At 44.8% G+C, this 22,608-nt stretch overlaps 1 protein-coding gene across 10 annotated transcripts in view; it reads left to right on the top strand.

The window, feature by feature from the left end:
* Positions 1-10,158: 10,158 nt before the first annotated feature.
* Positions 10,159-22,608, top strand: part of msi2b (musashi RNA-binding protein 2b) — a 280,631-nt gene continuing 268,181 nt past the window's right edge. For 4 of the 10 annotated variants that reach the window (XM_017412633.3, XM_017412632.3, XM_017412629.3 and 1 more), the window contains exons 1-4: positions 10,165-10,693; positions 11,141-11,181; positions 11,684-11,765; positions 12,273-12,357. In XM_017412633.3, coding sequence (XP_017268122.1) covers positions 10,632-10,693; positions 11,141-11,181; positions 11,684-11,765; positions 12,273-12,357 — 270 coding nt within the window. In that variant the 5' untranslated portion in view covers positions 10,165-10,631. Of the gene's footprint in view, positions 10,694-11,140; positions 11,182-11,683; positions 11,766-12,272; positions 12,358-22,608 lie in introns of all 10 variants that reach the window. The other 6 variants (XM_037978967.1, XM_037978966.1, XM_017412630.3 and 3 more) reach the window with 4 other exon arrangements.

Here is a 22,608-nt window from a genome sequence, read left to right as displayed (position 1 = left end):
AGCCCCCTGGCTGCCTCTCTCTCAGGGAGGATGGGGTCAAAAACCCTAATCAGTTCCTTAGAAAATGCAGAGTAGGTCAAACAGGAATCGGATTGGTTCTGCCATTCTGCTGTGCCCCACTGTTTGGCCTTACCGGACAAAAGTGAGATCACAAACGCCACCTTAGAACGTTCAGTAGGGAAAGAGGAGGGCTGCAACTCAAAGTGGATCTCACACTGAGTGAGGAAAGCACGGCACTGGTCAGAATCTCCTTTGAATAGCTCAGGGGGGGTCAGGCGCGGCTCCTTGACCACAGCGGCCTGAACCACAGGAGTTGGTTGAAGAGCTGGCTGAGACTGTGCCTGGTCAGGAGGAGAAGACAAGTTACGAAGCATGGAAATGATTTCATTCATGCCAGCATTAAGTCGAGTGATAGAACGGTCAACATTGCTGTGCCAAAGTTGTGCCGACGAAGGGTCCATTCTTGGCCAGATTTTTCTGTAATGCTCAGAACTGAGGACCCGAAATTTCAGTCAGACACCAAGTGAAAAAATAATGCAAGCTTTATTTTTGATCAGGGTAAGGGGCAGGTAACCACCGGCAATGGGACAGGAACCTCTGAGGACAGAGAAGCAGGTTAGTGGGTAGTAGTCCTGGGGGGGGCAAGGCTGAATAAGGAAAGCCACTAACCTTAGAGTGTTGCAGAGGATGAGGGGGTCCAGGTAGCACCGTGGTCTGTGACAGGTAACCAATCTGTGGGGCAGGATCAGGAAAGCAGGACAAGGCAAACCTTATGAGGGTCAGGCAGAGAGCAGTGGTCAGGGCACAGAAAAAGGGTCTAAGACGTGGAGGCAATATCCGGCAGACAAATCCAGGGGCGAGGCAGGAGGCTGAGGTCAAAAGGCAGAAGCAGGGTCGAGTCCAGAAAACAGAAGCCAGTAGAGAATCCGACGTGGGCTAGACAGGGCAGGGAAATCCAAGAGACAAATACAAGATCGAGATCGTGGTCAGGTCAGGAGAAAATGCTGGATATTTACTCACACCAAGGCTTTCAAAAATCTGGCGCCGTCTGCCTGCCTGAGAGCTGAATATAACTGCTGGTGAACAGGTGGGAGACATGAGCCTGATTGTGCTCCAGCGCAGCAGCGTGCAGGTGGACCAGATGAGCTTGATGAGAGGCCAGTACTGAGGAGAAACACAAAGCAGGCAGGCGGGCCAGAAACATGACAGTACCCCCCTCCTAAGGTCCGGCTCCTGACGGACCCTTCGGCTGACCAGGATGGAGACGGTGGAAGTCCCTCAGGAGGGTCTTGTCGATGACAAAACGACCCGGAATCCAGGTCCGTTCCTCTGGTCCATATCCCTCCCAATCAACCAGATAGTGGACGCCACGTCCCCTTCTCTTGGACCGGAGGATGCGGCGAACGGTGTAGATGGGGTCCCCATCCAGGAACCGAGCGGGTGGAAGGGGTCTGGAGGCAGGCTCGAGACGAGGTATGGTGTAGGGCTTGACCCGAGACACATGGAAAGTGGGGTGAATCCTCATGGACCGGGGCAGCTGTAGGCGAACCGCCACTGGATCCACAATCTTAGAGATGGGGAAGGGGCCAATGAAACGAGGTGCCAGCTTCCGACTCTCCACCCATAGAGGAAGGTCCTTAGAAGACAACCAGACCTTCTGGCCAACTCGGTAGGTGGGTGCCGGGACACGGTGCCGATTAGCAGATCTGGATTGCACCTCTGACATCTTGATCATGGCCCTTCTGGCTGTCCTCCAGACCCGTTGGCACCTCATAGCGGCAGCGTGAGCAGAGGGGACCTTAGCCTCCCTCTCCTGAATAGTGAACACCGGTGGCTGGAAACCGTGGACAACGTAGAAGGGCGAAAGACCAGTGGTGCTAGAGGGAAGGGCATTCAAGGCATGTTCCACCCACGGTAGGTTGTGCGACCACCTGGTAGGGTCAGTGTCACAAAGGATACGAAGCTTGGTCTCTATCTCTTGGTTTGCCCTCTCGGTCTGTCCATCAGTTTGCGGATGGAACCCTGACGATAAACTGACAGATATGCCCAGCATGGTGCAGAACTCCTTCCAGAACCGGGAGACGAATTGAGGTCCCCTGTCTGAGACGATGTCAGTGGGGAGCCCATGGAGGCGGAAAACCTCCCGTGCCAGGATCTCCCCCATGTCCTTTGCAGAGGGGAGTTTCTTCAGGGGGACCAGATGGACCATCTTAGAAAATCTGTCAACGATAGTCAGCATGACAGTGAAACCATTAGAAACGGGCAAACCTGTGACAAAGTCCATGGCGATGTGTGACCAAGGGCGTGATGGAATAGGAAGGGGCCGCAGCAACCCTGAGGGTGGGCGACGAGAAGACTTGGCTTGGCAGCATTGATGACAGGCTGTAACAAATTCTTTAACATCCTTTGTCAATGAGCCCCACCAGAATTGAGACTGGACAATTTGCAAGGTCTTGTTAATGCCTGGATGACAAAACAGACGAGACTTATGGCAGAACCTGAGTACCTTGGGGACCAGATGTTCAGGGACAAACAGTCTGTCAGGGGGACACGAGTCCGGAACCAGAAGGTCCCGGGCGGCATCCCTGACCTCCTCCTCCAGCTCCAACATGGTCACTGTCAGCCTCACTGATTCTGGGAGGATAAACTCTTCTGCACCACTGGCCCCCAAATGAGAGGGTTCATGAATTCTTGACAAGGCATCTGGCTTTATGTTCTTGGTCCCAGGTCTGTAAGAGAGCGCAAAATTAAACCGTCCAAAAAACAGAGCCCACCTTGCTTGTCTTGGGTTGAGTCGTTTAGCTGCCTTCAAGTACTCCAGATTCTTGTGGTCCGTCCATACTAGAAATGGTTCCTTGGCCCCCTCCAGCCAATGTCTCCATTCCTCCAGGGCCAGCTTGACAGCTAAAAGTTCCCTGTCCCCTACATCATAGTTGCGTTCAGCACTGGATAAAGTCCTAGAAAAGAAGGCACAAGGGTGAGTGCGACCATCAGTGGTCCTCTGACTTAGGACAGCACCTACCCCAGTGCTAGAGGCATCGACCTCCACAATAAACTGTCTTGCAGGGTCAGGGGACCGGAGAACTGGAGCGGAGGTGAACAGGGACTTGAGTCTAGAGAAGGCCTCCTCTGCCTGCTTGCTCCACATGAACCGGACCTTGGACGAGGTAATGGCGTGAAGAGGAGATGCAACTTGGCTATAATTACGAATGAAACGACGGTAAAAGTTTGCAAATCCAAGAAATCTCTGTAACTGTTTGCGATCTGTGGGTGTGGGCCATTCAGAGACGGCAGAAATCTTGGAGGGATCCATGATCACCTTGTTGGGGGAAATTATGTAGCCAAGAAAAGAGGTGGTAGTGGTGTGGAACTCACATTTCTCTGCCTTTGCAAAAAGGTGATTCTGTAGGAGGCGAAGAAGAACCAGCCGGACATGGTGCTTGTGGGAATCCAGGTCCTGGGAGTAGACAAGAATGTCATCGAGGTAGACAAATACAAAGTGCCCAACCATGTCTCTCAAGACGTCATTGACCAGGGCTTGGAAGACTGCTGGTGCATTGGTTAATCCAAAAGGCATGACCAGATACTCATAATGCCCAGTGGAGGTGTTGAATGCGGTCTTCCACTCGTCCCCTTCCCTGATGCGAACCAGATGGTAAGCGTTGCGCAAGTCTAGTTTAGTGAAAAACCTTGCTCCTTGGATCTGATCAAAAGCAGAATTCATAAGGGGAAGAGGATAACGATTCTTAACAGTAATGTCATTCAGACCCCTGTAATCAATACAAGGCCTTAGAGACCCATCCTTTTTGGCTACAAAAAAAAACCCTGCACCCGCAGGAGATGAGGATGGCCGAATGATTCCAGCCTTGAGGGAATCATCTACGTACCTCCTCATTGCTTGGTCCTCAGGAGCAGACAGTGGATATAACCGCCCCTTGGGCGGTGATGTACCTGGAAGGAGCTCAATGGCACAATCGTAGGGCCTATGAGGGGGAAGGGCTGTGGCTCGGGACTTATTGAACACCTCCTTCAGGTCATGGTACTCAGGTGGCACTTTGGATAAGTCCGGGTAAGTCTCTTCGATGGCATTGTCTGGAACAGAAGGGGTACAAGCAGAGAGCAAACAGGTGGCAGAGCAGGACCTTGACCAGCCCAGAATCTCTTTGGCCTGCCAGTCAATGTGAGGGTTGTGCTTGTTAAGCCATGAGGCCCCCAAAACAATGGGTAGCTGTGGTGAGGGGATAACAACAAAGGTGATCTCCTCCTGATGATTACCGCCAAGCGTCAGACTGACCTTTTCTGTGATGAGGTGGGATCGGCTAATATGATGTCCATCCAAAGCCAGAACATTATGGGTCGAAGAAGTACGAAGGAGCTTGATGTTGAGGCTCCTGGCAAAAGATTCATCCATAAACTCTGTATCAGCTCCTGAGTCAATGAAGACTGATACCTGGTGGGGGATGGAGGAAACCACAATGTTAGCAGAGAAAGAAAATGATGAGGAGATGGACAACATGCTATGGCTCAGTAGCGCTCCCCTCTCCTCTACTGAGCCTGCCCTTTTAATGGACACTTGACAGCCATGTGACCCTTGCCTCCACAGTAAAAACATAAATTGAGCTGCCTTCTGCGAGAACGTTCCTCCATGGAGATCCTTGTTCTACCCAACTGCATCGGCTCAGGATCTGGCGCCTCCGCTGAGGGGAGGGAGCAACTAGTAGCTTCGGACCGGGGGCCTGAGTGGCAAAATGGGACAGCTGAGGCCTCCTTGTGACGTCTCTCCCTTCTCCTTTCAGTGAGACGGAGGTCTATCCTGGTTGCCAAATCCTCGAGGTCCTTGAGGGACTTAGGATAATCTCTCGTGGCCAACTCATCCTTAATATTTTCATTCAGACCTTGCATGAACACATCCATTAGTGCCTCCTGATTCCAGCTGCTGTCTGCAGATAACAGGTGAAAATCAATTATATAAGCAGCTACACTCTTACCTCCCTGTTTCAAGGATAGTAGCCCCCTGGCTGCCTCTCTCTCAGGGAGGATGGGGTCAAAAACCCTAATCAGTTCCTTAGAAAATGCAGAGTAGGTCAAACAGGAATCGGATTGGTTCTGCCATTCTGCTGTGCCCCACTGTTTGGCCTTACCGGACAAAAGTGAGATCACAAACGCCACCTTAGAACGTTCAGTAGGGAAAGAGGAGGGCTGCAACTCAAAGTGGATCTCACACTGAGTGAGGAAAGCACGGCACTGGTCAGAATCTCCTTTGAATAGCTCAGGGGGGGTCAGGCGCGGCTCCTTGACCACAGCGGCCTGAACCACAGGAGTTGGTTGAAGAGCTGGCTGAGACTGTGCCTGGTCAGGAGGAGAAGACAAGTTACGAAGCATGGAAATGATTTCATTCATGCCAGCATTAAGTCGAGTGATAGAACGGTCAACATTGCTGTGCCAAAGTTGTGCCGACGAAGGGTCCATTCTTGGCCAGATTTTTCTGTAATGCTCAGAACTGAGGACCCGAAATTTCAGTCAGACACCAAGTGAAAAAATAATGCAAGCTTTATTTTTGATCAGGGTAAGGGGCAGGTAACCACCGGTAATGGGACAGGAACCTCTGAGGACAGAGAAGCAGGTTAGTGGGTAGTAGTCCTGGGGGGGGCAAGGCTGAATAAGGAAAGCCACTAACCTTAGAGTGTTGCAGAGGATGAGGGGGTCCAGGTAGCACCGTGGTCTGTGACAGGTGACCAATCTGTGGGGCAGGATCAGGAAAGCAGGACAAGGCAAACCTTATGAGGGTCAGGCAGAGAGCAGTGGTCAGGGCACAGAAAAAGGGTCTAACACGTGGAGGCAATATCCGGCAGACAAATCCAGGGGCGAGGCAGGAGGCTGAGGTCAAAAGGCAGAAGCAGGGTCGAGTCCAGAAAACAGAAGCCAGTAGAGAATCCGACGTGGGCTAGACAGGGCAGGGAAATCCAAGAGACAAATACAAGATCGAGATCGTGGTCAGGTCAGGAGAAAATGCTGGATATTTACTCACACCAAGGCTTTCAAAAATCTGGCGCCGTCTGCCTGCCTGAGAGCTGAATATAACTGCTGGTGAACAGGTGGGAGACATGAGCCTGATTGTGCTCCAGCGCAGCAGCGTGCAGGTGGACCAGATGAGCTTGATGAGAGGCCAGTACTGAGGAGAAACACAAAGCAGGCAGGTGGGCCAGAAACATGACAGTTTGAGGTCGTTGTAAAATCGTGCCTCGGTGAAATCTGTTCTGTGTTGTGTGAACGCTGATTCAGCGCTCACACCGTTTTACTGGATTATTTTATTTGATTGTATTTTTTTGTAGGTTTTTCTTGCAGTCTAACTACTTCTGCATATTCTGTGCTATTTTCGCTCGTTCAGGAGATGAGGGGGCTGTCTTCTTCTTCTTCTTCTTTTTCTTTCGGCTGTTCCTTTTTCAGGGGTCACCACAGCGAGTTGTCCTCTTCCGTCTAACTCTGTCTTCTGCATCCTCTGTCCTCACTCCAACTACCTCTATGTCCTCTCGAACTGCATCTATATGTCTCCTCTTTGTCTTTTTCCTGGCAGCTGCGTCTCTAACATCCTTCTACCAATATACCCACTGTCCCTCCTCTGGACATGTTCAAACCATCTCAGTCTGGCCTCTCTAACTTTATCTCCCAGTCTTTCAACCTGTGCTGTACCTCTGATGACCTCATTCCTAATCCTGTCCATCCTTGTCCCTCCCAAGGAGAACCTCAACATCTTCAGCTCTGCCACTTCCAGTTCTGTCAAACAAAGGCTAGCATTTAGCTAGCCTTTGATTTGCTATTTTAAACTTTTAGCTAACCTTCTGCTACGTTTATCTTTTATGGAGCCTTTTTTCCATACTTTTTGCTCCTAGTTAGCCTTTTTGCTGCTTTTAGATTCTAGCTATCCTTTTAATAGTTTTAGCTTTCAGATAGTTTTTTGCAACTTGTAGCTTTTAGCTAGTGTATGTAACTTAGCCTTGAGCTAATGTTATGCTGCTTTTTGCTTTTAGTTAGTGTTTTGATACTTTTTGATAAAGTTTTGGTACTTTTAGCTTTTAACCAGCATTTGGCTTATTTTAGCTTTTAGCTAGGGTTTTGCTACTTTTAACTTTAACAACTTAGTTTCAGCTTCTTCAGGAAGCTGAAAGTCATTCAGCAAAAGCACTCCTATAGCGTTCCTCCAGTTCATTTTTACATCAGTTCTTCAACTATGTATTTGGACATGCATGTCCTCTGGCATCCATCAGGGGGAGCCGCAGCACCCTCCGCACCCTTGCTTCCTGGGGCCTTGATGATACAGCAACTGAACTGTCTGAAAACATGGCACATCTGGTTCCAAATGTCGCTTGCAAACCCCTTTTTATAAGACTGTGAAATTCCTCGCCGACTGCACCTTTTCTAACGCGTTTATCTCGGTTCGTTTCGTCGAGCAGGAACGGTGGCTGGAAAGGCAATTATAATAAAAACAATGTCGAGAGAACAGAATATTTCACAGCCCCACCGTGAAACCTGCGGGCCCTCCAGTGTTTTAATCCCCGAGCATAAAACACAGGTTGCTCCTCACGTGTTGAATCCTCTGTGATTTTCCACACACTTTGCGATGTTCTCGTTGTTCCTCAGAACTCTCATTCCACATCAATTTCTAGCCTCCCTCGCTCCTTTGTATCTGTGCAGATGGATGACTGAGTGCGATTTTCTTGCATTCACATTTTTTTTTTTCTTTGGAGGGGGGGGTGGCATATAAAGACTCTGCCTCCCATCTGAGAAGAGTAATGCAATCATAGATGTATCCCAAAATGCCATGGGACGGAGCAGCAGTGCAGAAGACAGCACGATGCATAATGGTCTTTCACAAGAGGTGTCATATTTCCATTTTCTATGACGCTCCGGTGCTGCGAGGAATCACCACAGTTTGCCTGAGTAGTTTTTTTGTTTTTTTGTTTTTTTCTGTTGTTTGTTTGTTTTGTTTTGTTTTACAGCTATACAGACAGCCTCAGCGTGGAAAACTCCCATAACTAATGACAGAATTTTAGCTGCAAAACTGACAAAAATGTTGTTATTTTGGCTTTTTTTTTTTTTTATCTTAGGCATTGTTTCAAAAACATGCTGCCTGGCCAGATAAGAAATTCCCCCTGGTGGAACCCTCAACAGTCAGCACAGACAGGCCTATTCACAGGACGTCACTGACTGTGAATAATAAAACAGGAATCACAAGTCACATTTTATATGCAGAGCCTCCTCGTGTTACAATGACTGGGACCTGCGTTTTGCCTCACATTTGCGGGATTATCAGACGCGCGCTAAAACACACGACTTACTTTGCCGAACGTGCTTATTCTGTCACGGAGTTCCACGGTGAAATGTTGTAAAATCTCTCCCCTGCTGCACATGTCCTGGGCATTCAGTCATTCTTAATATAGTTTTTTTTTTTTTCCTTTTTTTCAAGGTTATTAGGGGGCAGAAGCAGCTTATCTCCACACACATTGTGCAGAGGGCAGGCCTGACAGCTCATTATAGGTCATCTGCATGAAGAGATCCATAATTACACTGCTGTATGTAAGGATACCATACTTTATTGATCCCCATGGGAAATTCCCTTTTGTTGCCTATCATGATGAAAGAGGTAGTTGAAGGTGAGACCGCTGGGTCAGAGGTCGAGACTCGGAGCATCCCTGAGATCATTTACTTCTTTTTAGACATTTTCCAATCACTGTATAGTAAAATTTGACCTTCAGCTTGTAATTGGCGTTATGTGTGATCTTATGTGATAATGTCAGATCTCGCAGGAGCTCTTTGCGCTCGGAGTATGTCTTGAGGATCACTCTCAGCTACTACCACGCCAGATTTTAGCTCAGTATTTGTAAATGTGGCTGAGTTACAGCAATTTTTGTCTTGTCTAAGGTCAATGAGCCGTGAGGGCTATCTTAAATTGGATTGACTCCAAATGCTAATGAGTTGTTGATGTACACCCAGGGATTACTTTGTGAGAGTTTCACTAAAATCTGCCCTGTGGTTCATGAGATATTTTGCTAACACGCAAACAAGGTTGACTCTAAAACTAAATGGCAAAGTTTGAAGCAAAGATGTCATATAATCTGTACTGCTAAGGTTATGTGTTGGGGCTGATGCTCAGCCACAACCACACCAAATTTGAGCTCAATATTTTAAAAATGGGCTAAGTTACAGTAATTTTTGTGTTTGCTAAAGTCACTTAGCTGTGGCAGCCATCTTCAATTAGGTTGATGCCAAAAGTTAATCAGGTGTAGATGTACACTAAATGATCACTTTCTGAAAGTGTCAATAAAATCCGTTGAGTGCTTCATGAGATGTTTTGCTAACAGACAGACAGAGTTGACTCCATTGGTTAAAGGCAAAGTTGTAAAAACAGATCTTGTGTGATCACTTAGTAAATAAAGTGTGTGTTGAGGATGACTCTCAGCTACTAAAACACCAAGTCTTAGCTCAATATCTGCAAAACCGACTTAGTTATAGCTATTTTAGTGTTTGCTAAGGTCCCTTAGCTGTGGTGGCCATCTTGAATCGAGTCAGTTCCAAAAGTTTATCAATTCTAGACGTACATCCAGTGATAACTCTTCTGCAAGCCTCGTGAAAATTTATCCCGTGTTTCCCGAGATATTGTGCTAACAGACAAACTGAAACTAGCACACGCTAGACACAGGCAGCAACATTATTGTCCTTTTTGCCTTCAGCGGTGATAATTACAGTATAAGGGTGCTTCGTCTCAAGTGCAACCTTGTTGGATTATTTTTAAACCCGCAATGCGATAAGCTAATCTAAAACGCCTCTCAGAGATGTCAAATTGACAAAATATCCTCGTGCAGTGTCTTTCCTAATTATCTGTAAGGCGACAAAGGCCCATATTATAAGAAAAAAAAATAACAGTTTTTATTCAGTTGTTAATATTCCAATTATCATTCAATTAAAAGCAAGATGGAAGTTTACTGGTGCTGCACATTTCCTGTTTTACACTTTGCTTCACACAGAATGGAGCTTTCAGTTGGATTAAACTCTGATTATCTTCCAATAAACACCTTAGAGGCAGCACAATGACTTAAATATTAACTAGAAAACAATAATTGACCCACTTTTTTTTCTTTGCTATTTCAAGGAAGGGGGGGGGGGGCTATGTTGCATCACGGAAGAATAAGACTCATATGTAGGTAAATATTTTGTTTTTGTTCCTTTAAAAAAAAGAGCTAAATTTTAAATTGTTTATTACAAGTGCAAACCATATCAATTAAAATGAAATAAAATGAAATAAAATCTCATAAACTGTGTCCACCGAGCAATAATAAGCCACCGGCACCTCTCGTGGCTTATTGCTTAATTAAATGACAAATCGGAGGATTGGTTTGCAGATTGCCCGAATTGACGTCAATTGGATTGGTTAGGTGACAGAGCTAAGCTCCGCCCCCCCTGTGGGCCAAGGTAGAGAGGGAGGAGGGAGCAAGGGGGCTGAGCTGATCCCACGTGTGACGCTTTCATTCCCGGCACAGTAATATTCTCATAGCGGGGCTTTGCATATCTCCTGCCCTATCTGTGTGTGTCTGTCACTGTTACTGTAGTTCCAGCCGCTATAGTTTGGACTAGATATGGAAGGAGACGGGAGTCAAGCCACGTCCGGAAGCCTAAACGATTCACAACATGACCCGGGGTAAGAACCTTTTTTTTCTTTCTTTCTATCTTTTCTTTTTTTTCTTTTTCTTTTTTAAATCTATATTTAAACCTGGAGGTACGGGTTTTTTTTTTTGTATTATTTTTTATGTTACAACATCTTGGAGAGGACTTCGACTCTCTCCGCCGTGCTGGGTATTCGTGTCCTCCTCGCCACTTAAAACCGGTCCGTTTCCAGATGCAGTTTTAAACACCACAGCTTCGAGAGAAGTGGCCACCCCCCACCACCACCACCAACACCACCACCACCACCACCACCCCCTTTTTTTTTTTTTTTTTTTTTAATGTAGATAGAGTGCAATTCCCGAGCGCGAGCGCGCTTTCATAGTCTTCCTTTTATCCTTTAAGGTCGCTTTTAGAAGTAGTTAGTCGTCAAAATGGCCGAACTGACATCTGGACTCACTTCTGTTGTGTTTTCCCCTTACAGTAAAATGTTTATCGGTGGCCTCAGCTGGCAAACCTCACCAGGTGAGTGGTATTCTGGCTTCCGCCGTCATGTGCTGTATTTCGTCTTGTTTCGCCGCTGTGACTGAGTGCTCGTTAGCTGCCTGGCGGTGTCTGTCTGCCTGTCTCTGTATGTCCGCCTGCCTGCCTGCCTGCCTGCCTGTCTGTCTGTCTGCCTGCCTGTATGTATGTATGCACGTCTGAGCCGAGCGTTGCACTGACTGTGCAGCAGAGTGGGCTCCGGATGGGATATCTCAGTTGGCGTGTGTGTGTGTGTGTGCGCGCGGTGTTATTTTTTTCTTCTTTTTTTTTGATCTCCGTCCATCTGAAGTCCTCTATTCGACCCCTATATGCGCATCGCGCGGGGTTTTGTTTGTCTTCTCTTTCTTGTCTTTTCCTTTCCGTGAAAGCATATGTTTCTGTCAAATAATGACCTCCCTTCCCGACATATTTCTCTCTCCCCCCCTCTCCCCCCACACCTCCCTCTCTCTCTCTCTCTCTCTCCCTCTCTCTGTTTTCCACACAGACAGCCTTAGAGACTATTTTAGTAAATTCGGAGAAATAAGAGAATGTATGGTGATGAGAGACCCCACGACGAAGCGCTCAAGGTAAATAAACGCGGGGCTCCACGCGCACACTTTTCCCTCCCGGTGCACATATCGCTTCACTTTGACGGTGTTTAGTGTTTAATCCGAGGCGCGCGCGCACGCAGGCGCGAGCGTGTCCCGGTCCGCGCGCGCGCGCGCCTGCGTGTGGTTTCTCAGCAAGCCAGATAAGCTTTAAATGCTCGCTGCTGTAAAGCTGCGGCCGAATGCAATTTGACATTGACTTTGTGACTGCACCACGGTGCTGGTGGAGCGCCGTCCCGCACACTGTGACACACCAAATATTGATCAGCAGCGTGTCCTCTGTGTCTGCTTACAGCAGAGCTCCGTGCCACTATCATGGCAGTAATAAGGTCATGTTGCATATCCTTCATTATAACTTACTGTAACGTCCTGAATCTGTTTTTTTTTTTAAAGAGAAAACTCAATTTGCCCCTGTGTGTGTCTCTGTGTGTGTTGTTTTTAACCTTTTCTTTCTCGCTGTTTCTCCCTGTGCTTTCTCTCTCGCAGGGGATTTGGGTTTGTTACGTTTACAGATGCTGCCAGTGTAGATAAAGTCTTAGCTCAACAGCACCACGAGTTAGACTCAAAGACGGTAAGTTCATGTTATCTGCACTTATGTAAGAGTTTGTCCGTGTCCTGTCACTGCTGCCGCTGCTGCTACTGTGTTTTGCCAACTGCGACTTTTGCCCGTCCATGTCCATGTCCATGTCCATGTCCATGTCCATGTCCTGGTCCTGCGCTTGGGGGAGGCGCGAGCTCCTGCGAAGGTGAGCAGGCTGCGTCTGTCGAAGTCAGACTGCACGCCAAGCAAAGAAATAATATTTAAAAGAAAACCCAAAAGAGAAGCAGACTCTGGGTTGAACATTATATTTCACTTTTACTTGCGTGCTTCAGCGAGGCTGACACGCCCCCCTTTTCCCTCTGCTGCTGCCACATGTGCAGCGTGCGCATATCTCATGTGGACACAGAAGGGCGTGCTGTCTCGGGGCGGCGTGTGTCCATTTGACCCGGCCGATATTGGACTTGGTCGCTCTCTGTGTTCTGATAATGCAAGCAGAGAGAGGTTGGGGGGGGGGAGCTTTCTCCCAAAATATCAGCCGTGAAGTTTTAAAGCAGAGTTCTCTGATTCTCACGAGACCAAACCCAGCCCCTAGGATCAGTTATTTATTTGTTTTAACACACCTAACATGTTTAGACTACTCGTTGACCGCCGTAAACGATGTGTTACGCTGCACAAGTAAATAGTCGACGCCGTTTTAAAATTGCAAATACTCACACGCTTCGTTTCTGAAAACAAAACAAAAACAAAACAACGGAAGAACTTTTTTGCACATGGTCTGCTGGGCTTTTTGAAAGTCGGAGGTGGATGAATAATTAAAAGAGCTCTTCATATTTCAAGAGATGGTCTGCAGCCGTGGATCAGACGGGGTTCCGGTGAAATTCTGTTTGTCCGAAATTTCTCCTTTCAGTGTCTGGATACTCAGGCGTAGTGTGTGTGTAAACTCTCGTTTGAAGGAATGTATTTTAAAAAAACAAAACAAAACAAAAAAAAAAAAAACGGATTCCATTCCATATTCCAGGTAGCGATCTGTGCGGGTTAGTGCAGCTAAATGTGTTTATTTCTTATTGTGTTGTCCTTGAGCTCAAGTGTGTGTTGGCAGAGAGTAAGAGGCTTGTTGTTGGTTGGATAGCAGATGTTACTTTCAGTTCTTTTAACTGAAAGGTTTGTAGTAAGGTGGCTGCCCTTTTTTTTCCTTTTTTTTCTTATTGGCAAGCTATGACCTTTCTGGCTGGTCTTCAGATTCCGCTCAGTGTTAGAGGCTTTTTTTTATATATTTTTTTTTTCCACTGAGGGGTTTAGTGTTTCTCCTCGTCCACAGCTGAGCAATTACCTTTATTTAAACAGAGAGCATGCACGCTTTTCTATCGTTGCGAATACGAGGCGAAAAGTCCTATCGCTCCCGTTCCGTCTCCTCCAGCCTCTCACCTGGGTTTCAGTGTTCCCGTGTAGATCCGTTTTATTTGTTATGTCCTCGGCCGTATCAGCTCTATTACCGTGTTATGGGAATACGGGTGATAAGGCCATGCGGTGGCTTCATTTTCTGCAGCGAATCGGTGAGCGCGTGGGGTGTGTGTGTGTGTGTGTGTGTGTGGGGGGGGCCAAGGTGAAATGACCAATAAGTAAAGCTAACAGCGTCGCAGAAACTCCCAGGCCTCCGCCGAGGTGAAACCCATCCGGGCTGCTCGAGCCGCGGCGGCGACGATGACGACGCAGACGTACTTTGAATCCGGAGCGGTTTGATAACTTCCCCCGGTTTGACATTTTGAATGAACAGCTTTGTGACAGTTTGACAGCATATATACTTACAGCAAAGGTCGGTGGGAGGGTGCGTGCGTGCGTGCGTGCGTGTGCGGCAGTATAAAAATACCCTCCCACCTGAGCCGAGGCCTGCGCGCGCGCCACTCTCCGCGCTCCGCGCTCCGCTCTCCCGTTGCTGATGCTTGATGAACAGAGCTGCCGTTGATTTGTTGCCTTGCCCGAAGGCACTCGGTGAACACTGGCAGCGGGACACGGTGAAATTCCTTGTGTTGTTTTAATTAGTCTGTTAAGATATTCATTGGATTACACTGATGACCTGCTAACACCAACAGTCTCAAAGCAAGTGGTTTTTTTTTTGTGTGTTGCTATCGATTGCTGAATTCTGCTTGCATCAGGAAGAAAGATCCTTCTTTTGCTTTTAGCATTCTACTTTCTAGACAAATACTGTTCCATCATAACATTAGTAATTTTTATTAACAAGCGTACAATATATTAGTAATCCAAATTCCCCTTTATGACGATGGGACACTTAAAAAAAACCCACAGTTATGAGAGAAAGATACAGGCTCAGTGCGTTTTTCATCATCTGCTACAAATGAGCGGTATTATATCTCTCCTATTGTAGGCTTCGGGACATATTTGGCAGACGGGTGTCTTACATTTCCGATTTGACACCCTGAGAACCGAACAGAGACATTTTAAGGTTTTTACATCAAATCGTCATCGTCTCTGAAGCCACAGAGCTCTGCAGCCACCTTTTTGTTCTTTTTATTTATTTATTTTTATCACTATGTCACCTTTTTACCCTCTGCTTTAAAATCAGTGCATTTTTATTCTGACATTTTAGCCCTTTAGTAGAGAGCCGATAACAAATAGATTAGCCAAGCTATCTCCTTTTAAACTTTTTAAACTTTTGCCTCCTGTAGTGTGTCGCTTTTAATGACCCTAAGTTAATGCATCATAAAGCGTAACATTTACAGAAATATGAGGGCTAATGACCTTTTCAAGGCCACGGGTTTTGTCATAATGCTCACAAACCTAAAATGAATTTGTCGCACAGTGACCTCAGCTTTAGAAACAATGCAAAGCACTGTGATTACAATTAAAAGAAATCAGAAAAAAAAATAAAAAAAATTGATGGCCATTTTCTTCAACCAGCGCGTATCGGTGTCGTTAACATACAGACATTTAATAAAATACTTGCTCCGACGCCATTTCCCGTTTGCTAATGCGCAGTTGCGGCAAGCCTGCGACGAAAGATCGCAAACGTAAAGCAGCTGCTCGCGTTGCCTTTCGCACTGTTTGTCACCAGGCTTTATCTGCTCCGCTGGTTTGTGCCTTAGCGTTCACGCTATCGAGATCGCGCCGCGTTGAGATCTATCATATCTTTTAGAAATGTGCGCAGCAGCGGTGGAGGGTGGGGGTGCGGGGTGGGNNNNAGGGTGGGGGTGCGGGGTGGGGGGGGAGAATGTGGCTAGTTCTTGATGTGTTTGCAGATGTTGATTTTGATACAAGTCTCTCACTTTTAGGGGGCTTGAATAAATCCTTATGTGCTCCTTTGTCCTGCCTAACCTTGACAGAAGTGAGGGGCTGGGGGCGATATGACTGAACGAGCAGGCCGAGTCACGTCTCTGCTCCCTAAAATACTTTGGTCATTTTGATTCTGATAGTGATATTTGGGAACTAAATCCACGAAACGTTTAGAGTTTCAGAATTAGTAGTTGAGCTCCGAAATTTTAAAGCCCTTGAATTTAAATTGTAGGTTTTGAATTGACTTTAGGAAAAAAAAAAAAAAAAGAAAAAGCTATTGAATCAATTTTGTAATGTCAGAATCTTTGAATGAAATGTCCAAAAATGTTTGAACCAAAGTTAGAAATAAAAAAGTTGAAAAAACCAAAAAACAGAACAGAATATTTTAGACTTTCGTTTTCTTAGTTTTGAAGAATTACTGTAGAAGTAAACTAATCAATCGCGTGTGTTTTTGTTGCTTAAGAGAGGGTAAAGCGAAAGGAATTCGTAAAATTTTCATTTAACTGCGCAGAAGACTGAGAGAGTGGTCTGAAAGCCTCAGAAATACTATTATCAACAACAGCAACAACAACAACAACAACAACAAGAACGCACGCTTCCAACGGTGGCGAAACAAGCACACCGTTGTTTAAAGAGTGGTTACACGAAATTCTTAAGATGCTCAAAAGACAGAGTGCTAAGAACAAACTGGGAGACGTTTGTTAAGGTTGATGTGGAAATTATGGAAAAATCTACAGCTGAACGGGTAGTTCAGCCCTCACCACGCGCTGTTCGCTGAATTAAGTTGGGCTCCAATGGAAAAGATCAAGGAGGAAATTACAGTTTAAAAAAAGGCACAAAAGGAAAAAAAAGGAAAAACGATTTTCAGCAAAAGACTTCCGCAGATCGGTTACTCTGTCTCTGATAATGTTTCATGAACGGAGGAGACCAAAGTCGGGCTCTCTGAATGCGTTGCATCAGTTTGCATAGAAGGGAGAAAATGAAACCAGTAAGGAGAAAGAGCCCTCTTTATGTGGTAAAACACGGCGAAGGGTTCCGCTCTGCCTCTGCCCCTGACGTGAGCGAATGTCTTAAAGGAGTGGTGAAATCAAAGGATTACCAAGGTGTTTCAGGGTTAAATTAGTGCTGGAAAACTAGTTTTGGGGTTTCTCAGCAGGACAGAGACCCAGAGCACACATCTGTCAGTGCCGAGAGAGAGAGAGAGAGAGAGAGAGAGAGAGAGGAAAAAAAAAAAGAAAGTGGATGCTTTTAAACTGGCCAGCAACAATCCTTCGCCTTAAACTCAAGAAAAGACCTTTAAGAGTCGAAATCTGTCGCGCAATAAAGGGCACCTCCGACGCTGACGTGGCTCAGTCACACAGGAGGTAAAGAGGGGCGGAAATTAACAACAGCCTGGCAAAAGACGGTTCTAAATAGCCACCGAAAGACTAATTGTTGCCGAATGTTGTGTAACAAAATCTCCATGATGGTTGACAGTAAGTGATCGGCACTGGAGTTTTTGAAGGCACCCATTGCAAACTATGGATTCCAACGTATAGAAGGTCATCTCAAACTATAGCAAATGGTGCAGTTTGAAAGAGTTTACTCCAGGAGTTCTCCACGTATAAACAATTCTGTAATGCGGGTATGCAATCAATGTAAACAAAGCACTTTTAGCTGCATACTTTATTTAACAGATCTGTGTAAATACATATCAGAATAGCAGAATTGTCGGACATCTTCACTCCAAACGACTCTTTTGTGTAGGTTGCTGACTTGTTGACTTATTTTCAGTCACTTTGGCTTTTTTTCGTAGGTAAACAAACGCACGTGGTAGTTGGCCACTGTTCACAAATTTTACTTTTTAAAATTTTTTTAAATTTCACATTAACTACTAATACCAGAAAAAAAGAGTGGTTTATTAATTGTTTTACTGGCTTTCATGGCATTGCAATGAGTACCTTTTTAAAGGGATAATCTGTGCCAAAAGCCCTTACCAGCCACTGTTGGGAGTAACGCAGTTTACAGCCGACAGAACTGACTGCCAACAGCTACCAACCAAGACCTGCCAGCTGAAAACTGCTCCAATCTAAACACTTTTATAGACTTTTACACCACCATCAGTTTTCCATTACACGTTAATTCCATAAAACTATGGGATTATTTGTGAGCACAAATATTAGTAGGATTCGGTCAAATCCATCAGGAGTTTCAGAATATTTCCTCCAAAATAAACTTGTAACACAAAATTGACCAGAATATAAAAGTGTAAAAAATGTTTGCATGAACTGCTATGACATGTCAAAAACTGGAGTTGTTCTAAGATGACAGCTAATGTTTTTAATATATAATATATTCATATGATGATAGCTAATATATTGATTAGCTAATAATGGCTTGAGATCCACCGTTGCCTTCTTAACAACCAGTACAATCTTTAAAATGTTATAGCAGTTGATGCAGATAATAATAATATTTAAATCCTTCGCTTTTGCATGACACAATTATCTTGACTGAAATGTTGTGGAATTCCCGCTAGAACCGACCCCAGGCTGCACCTCTCTGCTGCTATTTCTGCTCCCGAAAATTAACTACAAAAATTCTGCGTGCCGCAAACGACAGGTAAGATATTCACTGCTCAGAACCCTTCCGCAGAACCCCACTTCGACATGGTGAGAAATATCCCTTTCAGGGATCGCTGAAAAGCAAATCTAAAAGCGCCACATCCCGCTTTGATTTCTCATTCGCCTTATCAATCAGGATCATAAGTTAATCATATTAGATTGAATCCGTCAAAGTTAAAAGACTTCGTGTTCTTTTCAGCTTACCGTCAGGATAGCCAGAGATAAAAGATGGGCACGGCATCAATGAGATTCCGTTTTATTTATTTATTTATTTATTTATCTATTTGGAATATTGCACGCTCCGCTTTTTGTCCGGTTATGAAAACACTCAGAGAAGGATGAATGGGAAGGAGACATATGGGCATGCACGCCCCGAGGGCTTCCGAACACACATGCTGGTAATTCAGAACATATTTACCATTTTTCATGATGTTTCGTTGAGTTGAGGAAAAACGCATCTCGTAAGCATCTGTTCCTGAAGATGTTTCGAGGCAGGCTCGGTGTGAGCAAGGGAGATCATAGTACATGATTTTGCATTCTACAAGTGACAGCTGAAACATTTACAAGGCGGTAGATGGATTGCTGGTTGGTATACAAGTTCTCTTTGTGTATGTGTGTGTGCGAGCGTGTGTTATGCAAAGCAGTTTTAATAGTTCAGAAAACACCCCCCCCCCCCAAAAAAAAAATAATATATATATATATATATATATATATATATATGTATATCTGGGCTGGATGAATCGACAAACGCCCCATACAAATGCAAAACTGAACTTGTAAAACCATTCATCTCACTTCAAATGGCTTTGTTATGAAGCGCCACTGAAAGGCCCAGGCAGACGATAATGATACAGCTGATACTCTTTTGGAGTTAACCTGATTCAAGATGGCTGCTGCTGCCAACTGACCCAGTTTAACACAGAAATTGCAATAACTCAGAATATTTTACAGATCTTGATCTAGACTTTGGTGTGGTAGTAGCTGAGACTGATACCCAACACATATTTTGAGCACTAACAGATGACACAGGACTCAACTCTTGTCTGTTAGCTAAATATTTTATGAACTGCTGGATGGATTTTCATTAAACTTTCAGGAAATCATTATTAGATGTACCTCTACAACTGATTAACATTTGGAGCCAACCCAATTCAAGATGGCTACCACAGCCAACTAACCTTAAAAACATAAAAATGGCTCTATTTCAGTGAATTTTATAGGTTCTGTTCTAATATTTGGTGTGGTGGTTGCTGAGAGTAATTCACAACACATACACCAAGTGCTACTTATTGTCCAAGTTGTTAGCTTCAAACTTTAGCGTTAACTGTTGGAGTCAACTTTGTTTGTCTGTTAGCAAAATATGTCTTGAACCAACTAGTGGACTTGAATGAAACTTTCAGGAAATAATTATTAGATGTACATCTGCTACTGATTAACTTTTAGAGTTAACCCAATTGAAGTAGACTACCAGAGCTAATCAACATTAGCCAACACAAAAATGAGTGTAACTCAGTCAGTTTTGCAGATATTGAGCTAAAATCTGATTTTGTTGTAGCTGAGAGTCATTCACAACACATACTCTGAATGTGCCATCTAGGAACGTTGCATGAAGTCTGAGGTTTGACTAAACTGGCTACAAGTCCGGTATGTCTCAACATGAGGTATTCTTAGTCTAAAATTCAAACAATCAAAGGAGGCAGGCGGCATGCATTTCTTCAAGAAATGATAGGTCTTTTAATTTTATTTTGCTTCAGTCTCATTCATTGTAACATGTAGAGCCTAGCAGCATTTAGGTTTTCATGCAAGGAAAACACAGCTCTGCGGTCCAGGGTGACTCCGGCATTAATCGACCCCAGGTCAGCGTGTGCCGGCAGTCCTGATGTTTCAGGCTGAGTCAGGGAACGGCCTGAGAGAAAATCAGGACGGGAGGCATGGATGAGCAGCAGCTCGATAGGATTTGGACATAAAGTCAAATTAGTGAGCTAAACTGACTTGCTCGTGTTTAAGTATAGGTGCTCCATCTTCTGCAGTTAATTAAGGGTGAAGGCAGTATTAGCACACGCTGTTTCTGTCGCTTGTCACATGCACATCGCCGGATGTTCGTCATGGCAGGAATGTTATACCTCGTGCTATATTGCATGTTTTGTGGAACAGACAAGGGGGGCAATTTGTCTGTTTGAGCACGGTGTCGGTAAAACTTGCACTGCAAATTTGAGTATCATAACAAACGTTAAGTTCGCCGCAAAAAAAAAAAAGAGAAGAAAAAAAAAATCAGTGAAGATTGACAGCGCAGATAGAACGCGTTTACGTTTTAATTTCTCGTCTGTTCTGTTGCTATCGCACGTGCGCACCTGTGGACCTGCTTGCACGTTTACGGGGGGAGAAGCTGCACGCTTTGATAAGGCCTTTTCCTTTTAGCTTAAACACCACATCATCGCGGCAGCGCAGATATGTCTTAAGAGAGAGGGAAGGAGTTTACCCAGGAGCTGCATTAATATATGAAATTCTTTTGTAAGATGTGAACTTAAGATATATGCTAGTTCTCTGCCCTGATCTCCCACAGTTGCATGCTAAAGCAGCCCTTGGAGACCCTCCAGTAAAAGGCAGAGGAAGATAAAAAAGATGGTGAGGTTGGCGGGGGATTCCTTTCGGTCTGTTCTCATTTATTATGTTGACATATCAGGTTGTATAATGTCTTAAGGAAATCCACTTTTTGCTCTTTGAGAGATCATATAACAAAGCTGTATCCCGACTTAATTTGAAGAAAGCCCTGTGTTGATGTGAGGTACCGAACGGGATAGAGTTTGAGCAAACGCATAAAAGAGTTGGACTGGAAAGGCCAGTTGTGCTTTAGGCTACAGCTTCACGAGGTACCTCCGCAGCAGCACATCATTACCATGTCAGTAATCGTGCTCATGTGCTCCACAGGAACTGGACCGTGTAGACTGGTTAGATAGTTAAGATTTATCTGAGGCACTCACATTGCAAAAGGCACACATACTGTAATTGCAGGGCTCTTTGAAAATGACATCACATTAGTGGTTGCCAGTCAATTGTACATAACAGGTTCTGCTACCATGAGATTGCTGAAGTAATTGAATCAATGGCAAAAAGGACCTCATACATTGTATAGACAGCTGTAGATAACAGCTGCTGGTAATAATAATACCCTAATCTATGCACCAGATAGAATATTTTCTCACAGGAAAGCGTGGCATTTATTATGTATGTATATTAGGTCTGGCTCGAGGTTAAAATTGTCATTTTGCTGTTCATTATTGAGAAAAAAAAAAAATAGGTAAACACATTGATGTTATTGTTTAAATTTGTACCCACTGCACCTTCAGTTACAGTCATTTCTTTCTATTACAGTGTGATTTTATGGACGTATCTTTCAGCGCTACACAGTTTTGGCCCATTCTGGTCAGAGGAAATAGTTCATTTGGCTTCAAGTCTGATTTCTGCTTGTGATGTTTTTTTTTTTTTTCTTTCTTTCTTTTTACCGGTAAAGAAACTCCAGTAGAGTAGGGTTAATAAAACATTTTTACTGCCGTTATTTGAAGACCATAAAGCTGCAAATAAATTTGGGGTGCAGCTTTCTTCACTAGACTTACGCGTCTTTAGGTCATGACGTTTAATATGTTCCAGGTGTTTTATTGTGACCTGTCCAAGCAATCTTTAGCAGAATACAATGTTCCTTTTTTGGAGGGGAGCGCCTTTCCGACGTGCAGCACTGCTGATGTCACATTCTCCTGATTTTAGAAGATAAATGAACGAGGAATGCGAAGTGAGACCTGTAGTTGCTGAGGTTACCTTGAACCGTCTCTTAGTGGGCCACTCCATTACTGTACAGTCCACCTGGTGGAGTCCAGATGCTCTTAGAACTGATTTGTAAGTTTTACCCACCTGACAAGCATGACCAACCTTTTTTGGGGGCAGATTCTTTTCACTCTGAACTTCTTTGCTTGTTTTGTGCTTAATTTCCAACAAACCACTTTTCAGACATTGTTAGACGCCTGTTATTCACCTTGAAATTACAAACTAACCCTAAAGGTTCTCACACCCTTGCCACTCACATAAAACGGTTGTTGTATGTTTCCTTGAAACTACATTAATTTAAAATGTTTTCTCAAAATACATTTAAAGAAAGAATAAAAGGGGTCCGGTTGTGATGAGAAATGGGTCGTTGTTTTGGTGAAACCTTGAAAACACGGTTTCATTTTTACACAAGATGTCATGCTCCGAATGAGTCTCATCCACGACCACATCATGTTTGACCTCAATGTCGTTATTAGCCACTTTGTGTTTGCTAAGTTAAATGGGCTGTGGCAGCCATCTTGAATCAGGTTGACTCCAAAATGTAATCAGTTGCAGGTGCACATCCAATGAT

The sequence above is a fragment of the Kryptolebias marmoratus genome, linkage group LG13 (assembly GCF_001649575.2).
Source record: "Kryptolebias marmoratus isolate JLee-2015 linkage group LG13, ASM164957v2, whole genome shotgun sequence".
NCBI classification, from domain to species: domain Eukaryota; kingdom Metazoa; phylum Chordata; class Actinopteri; order Cyprinodontiformes; family Rivulidae; genus Kryptolebias; species Kryptolebias marmoratus.
This window is presented reverse-complemented; position numbering and strand designations above follow the sequence as displayed.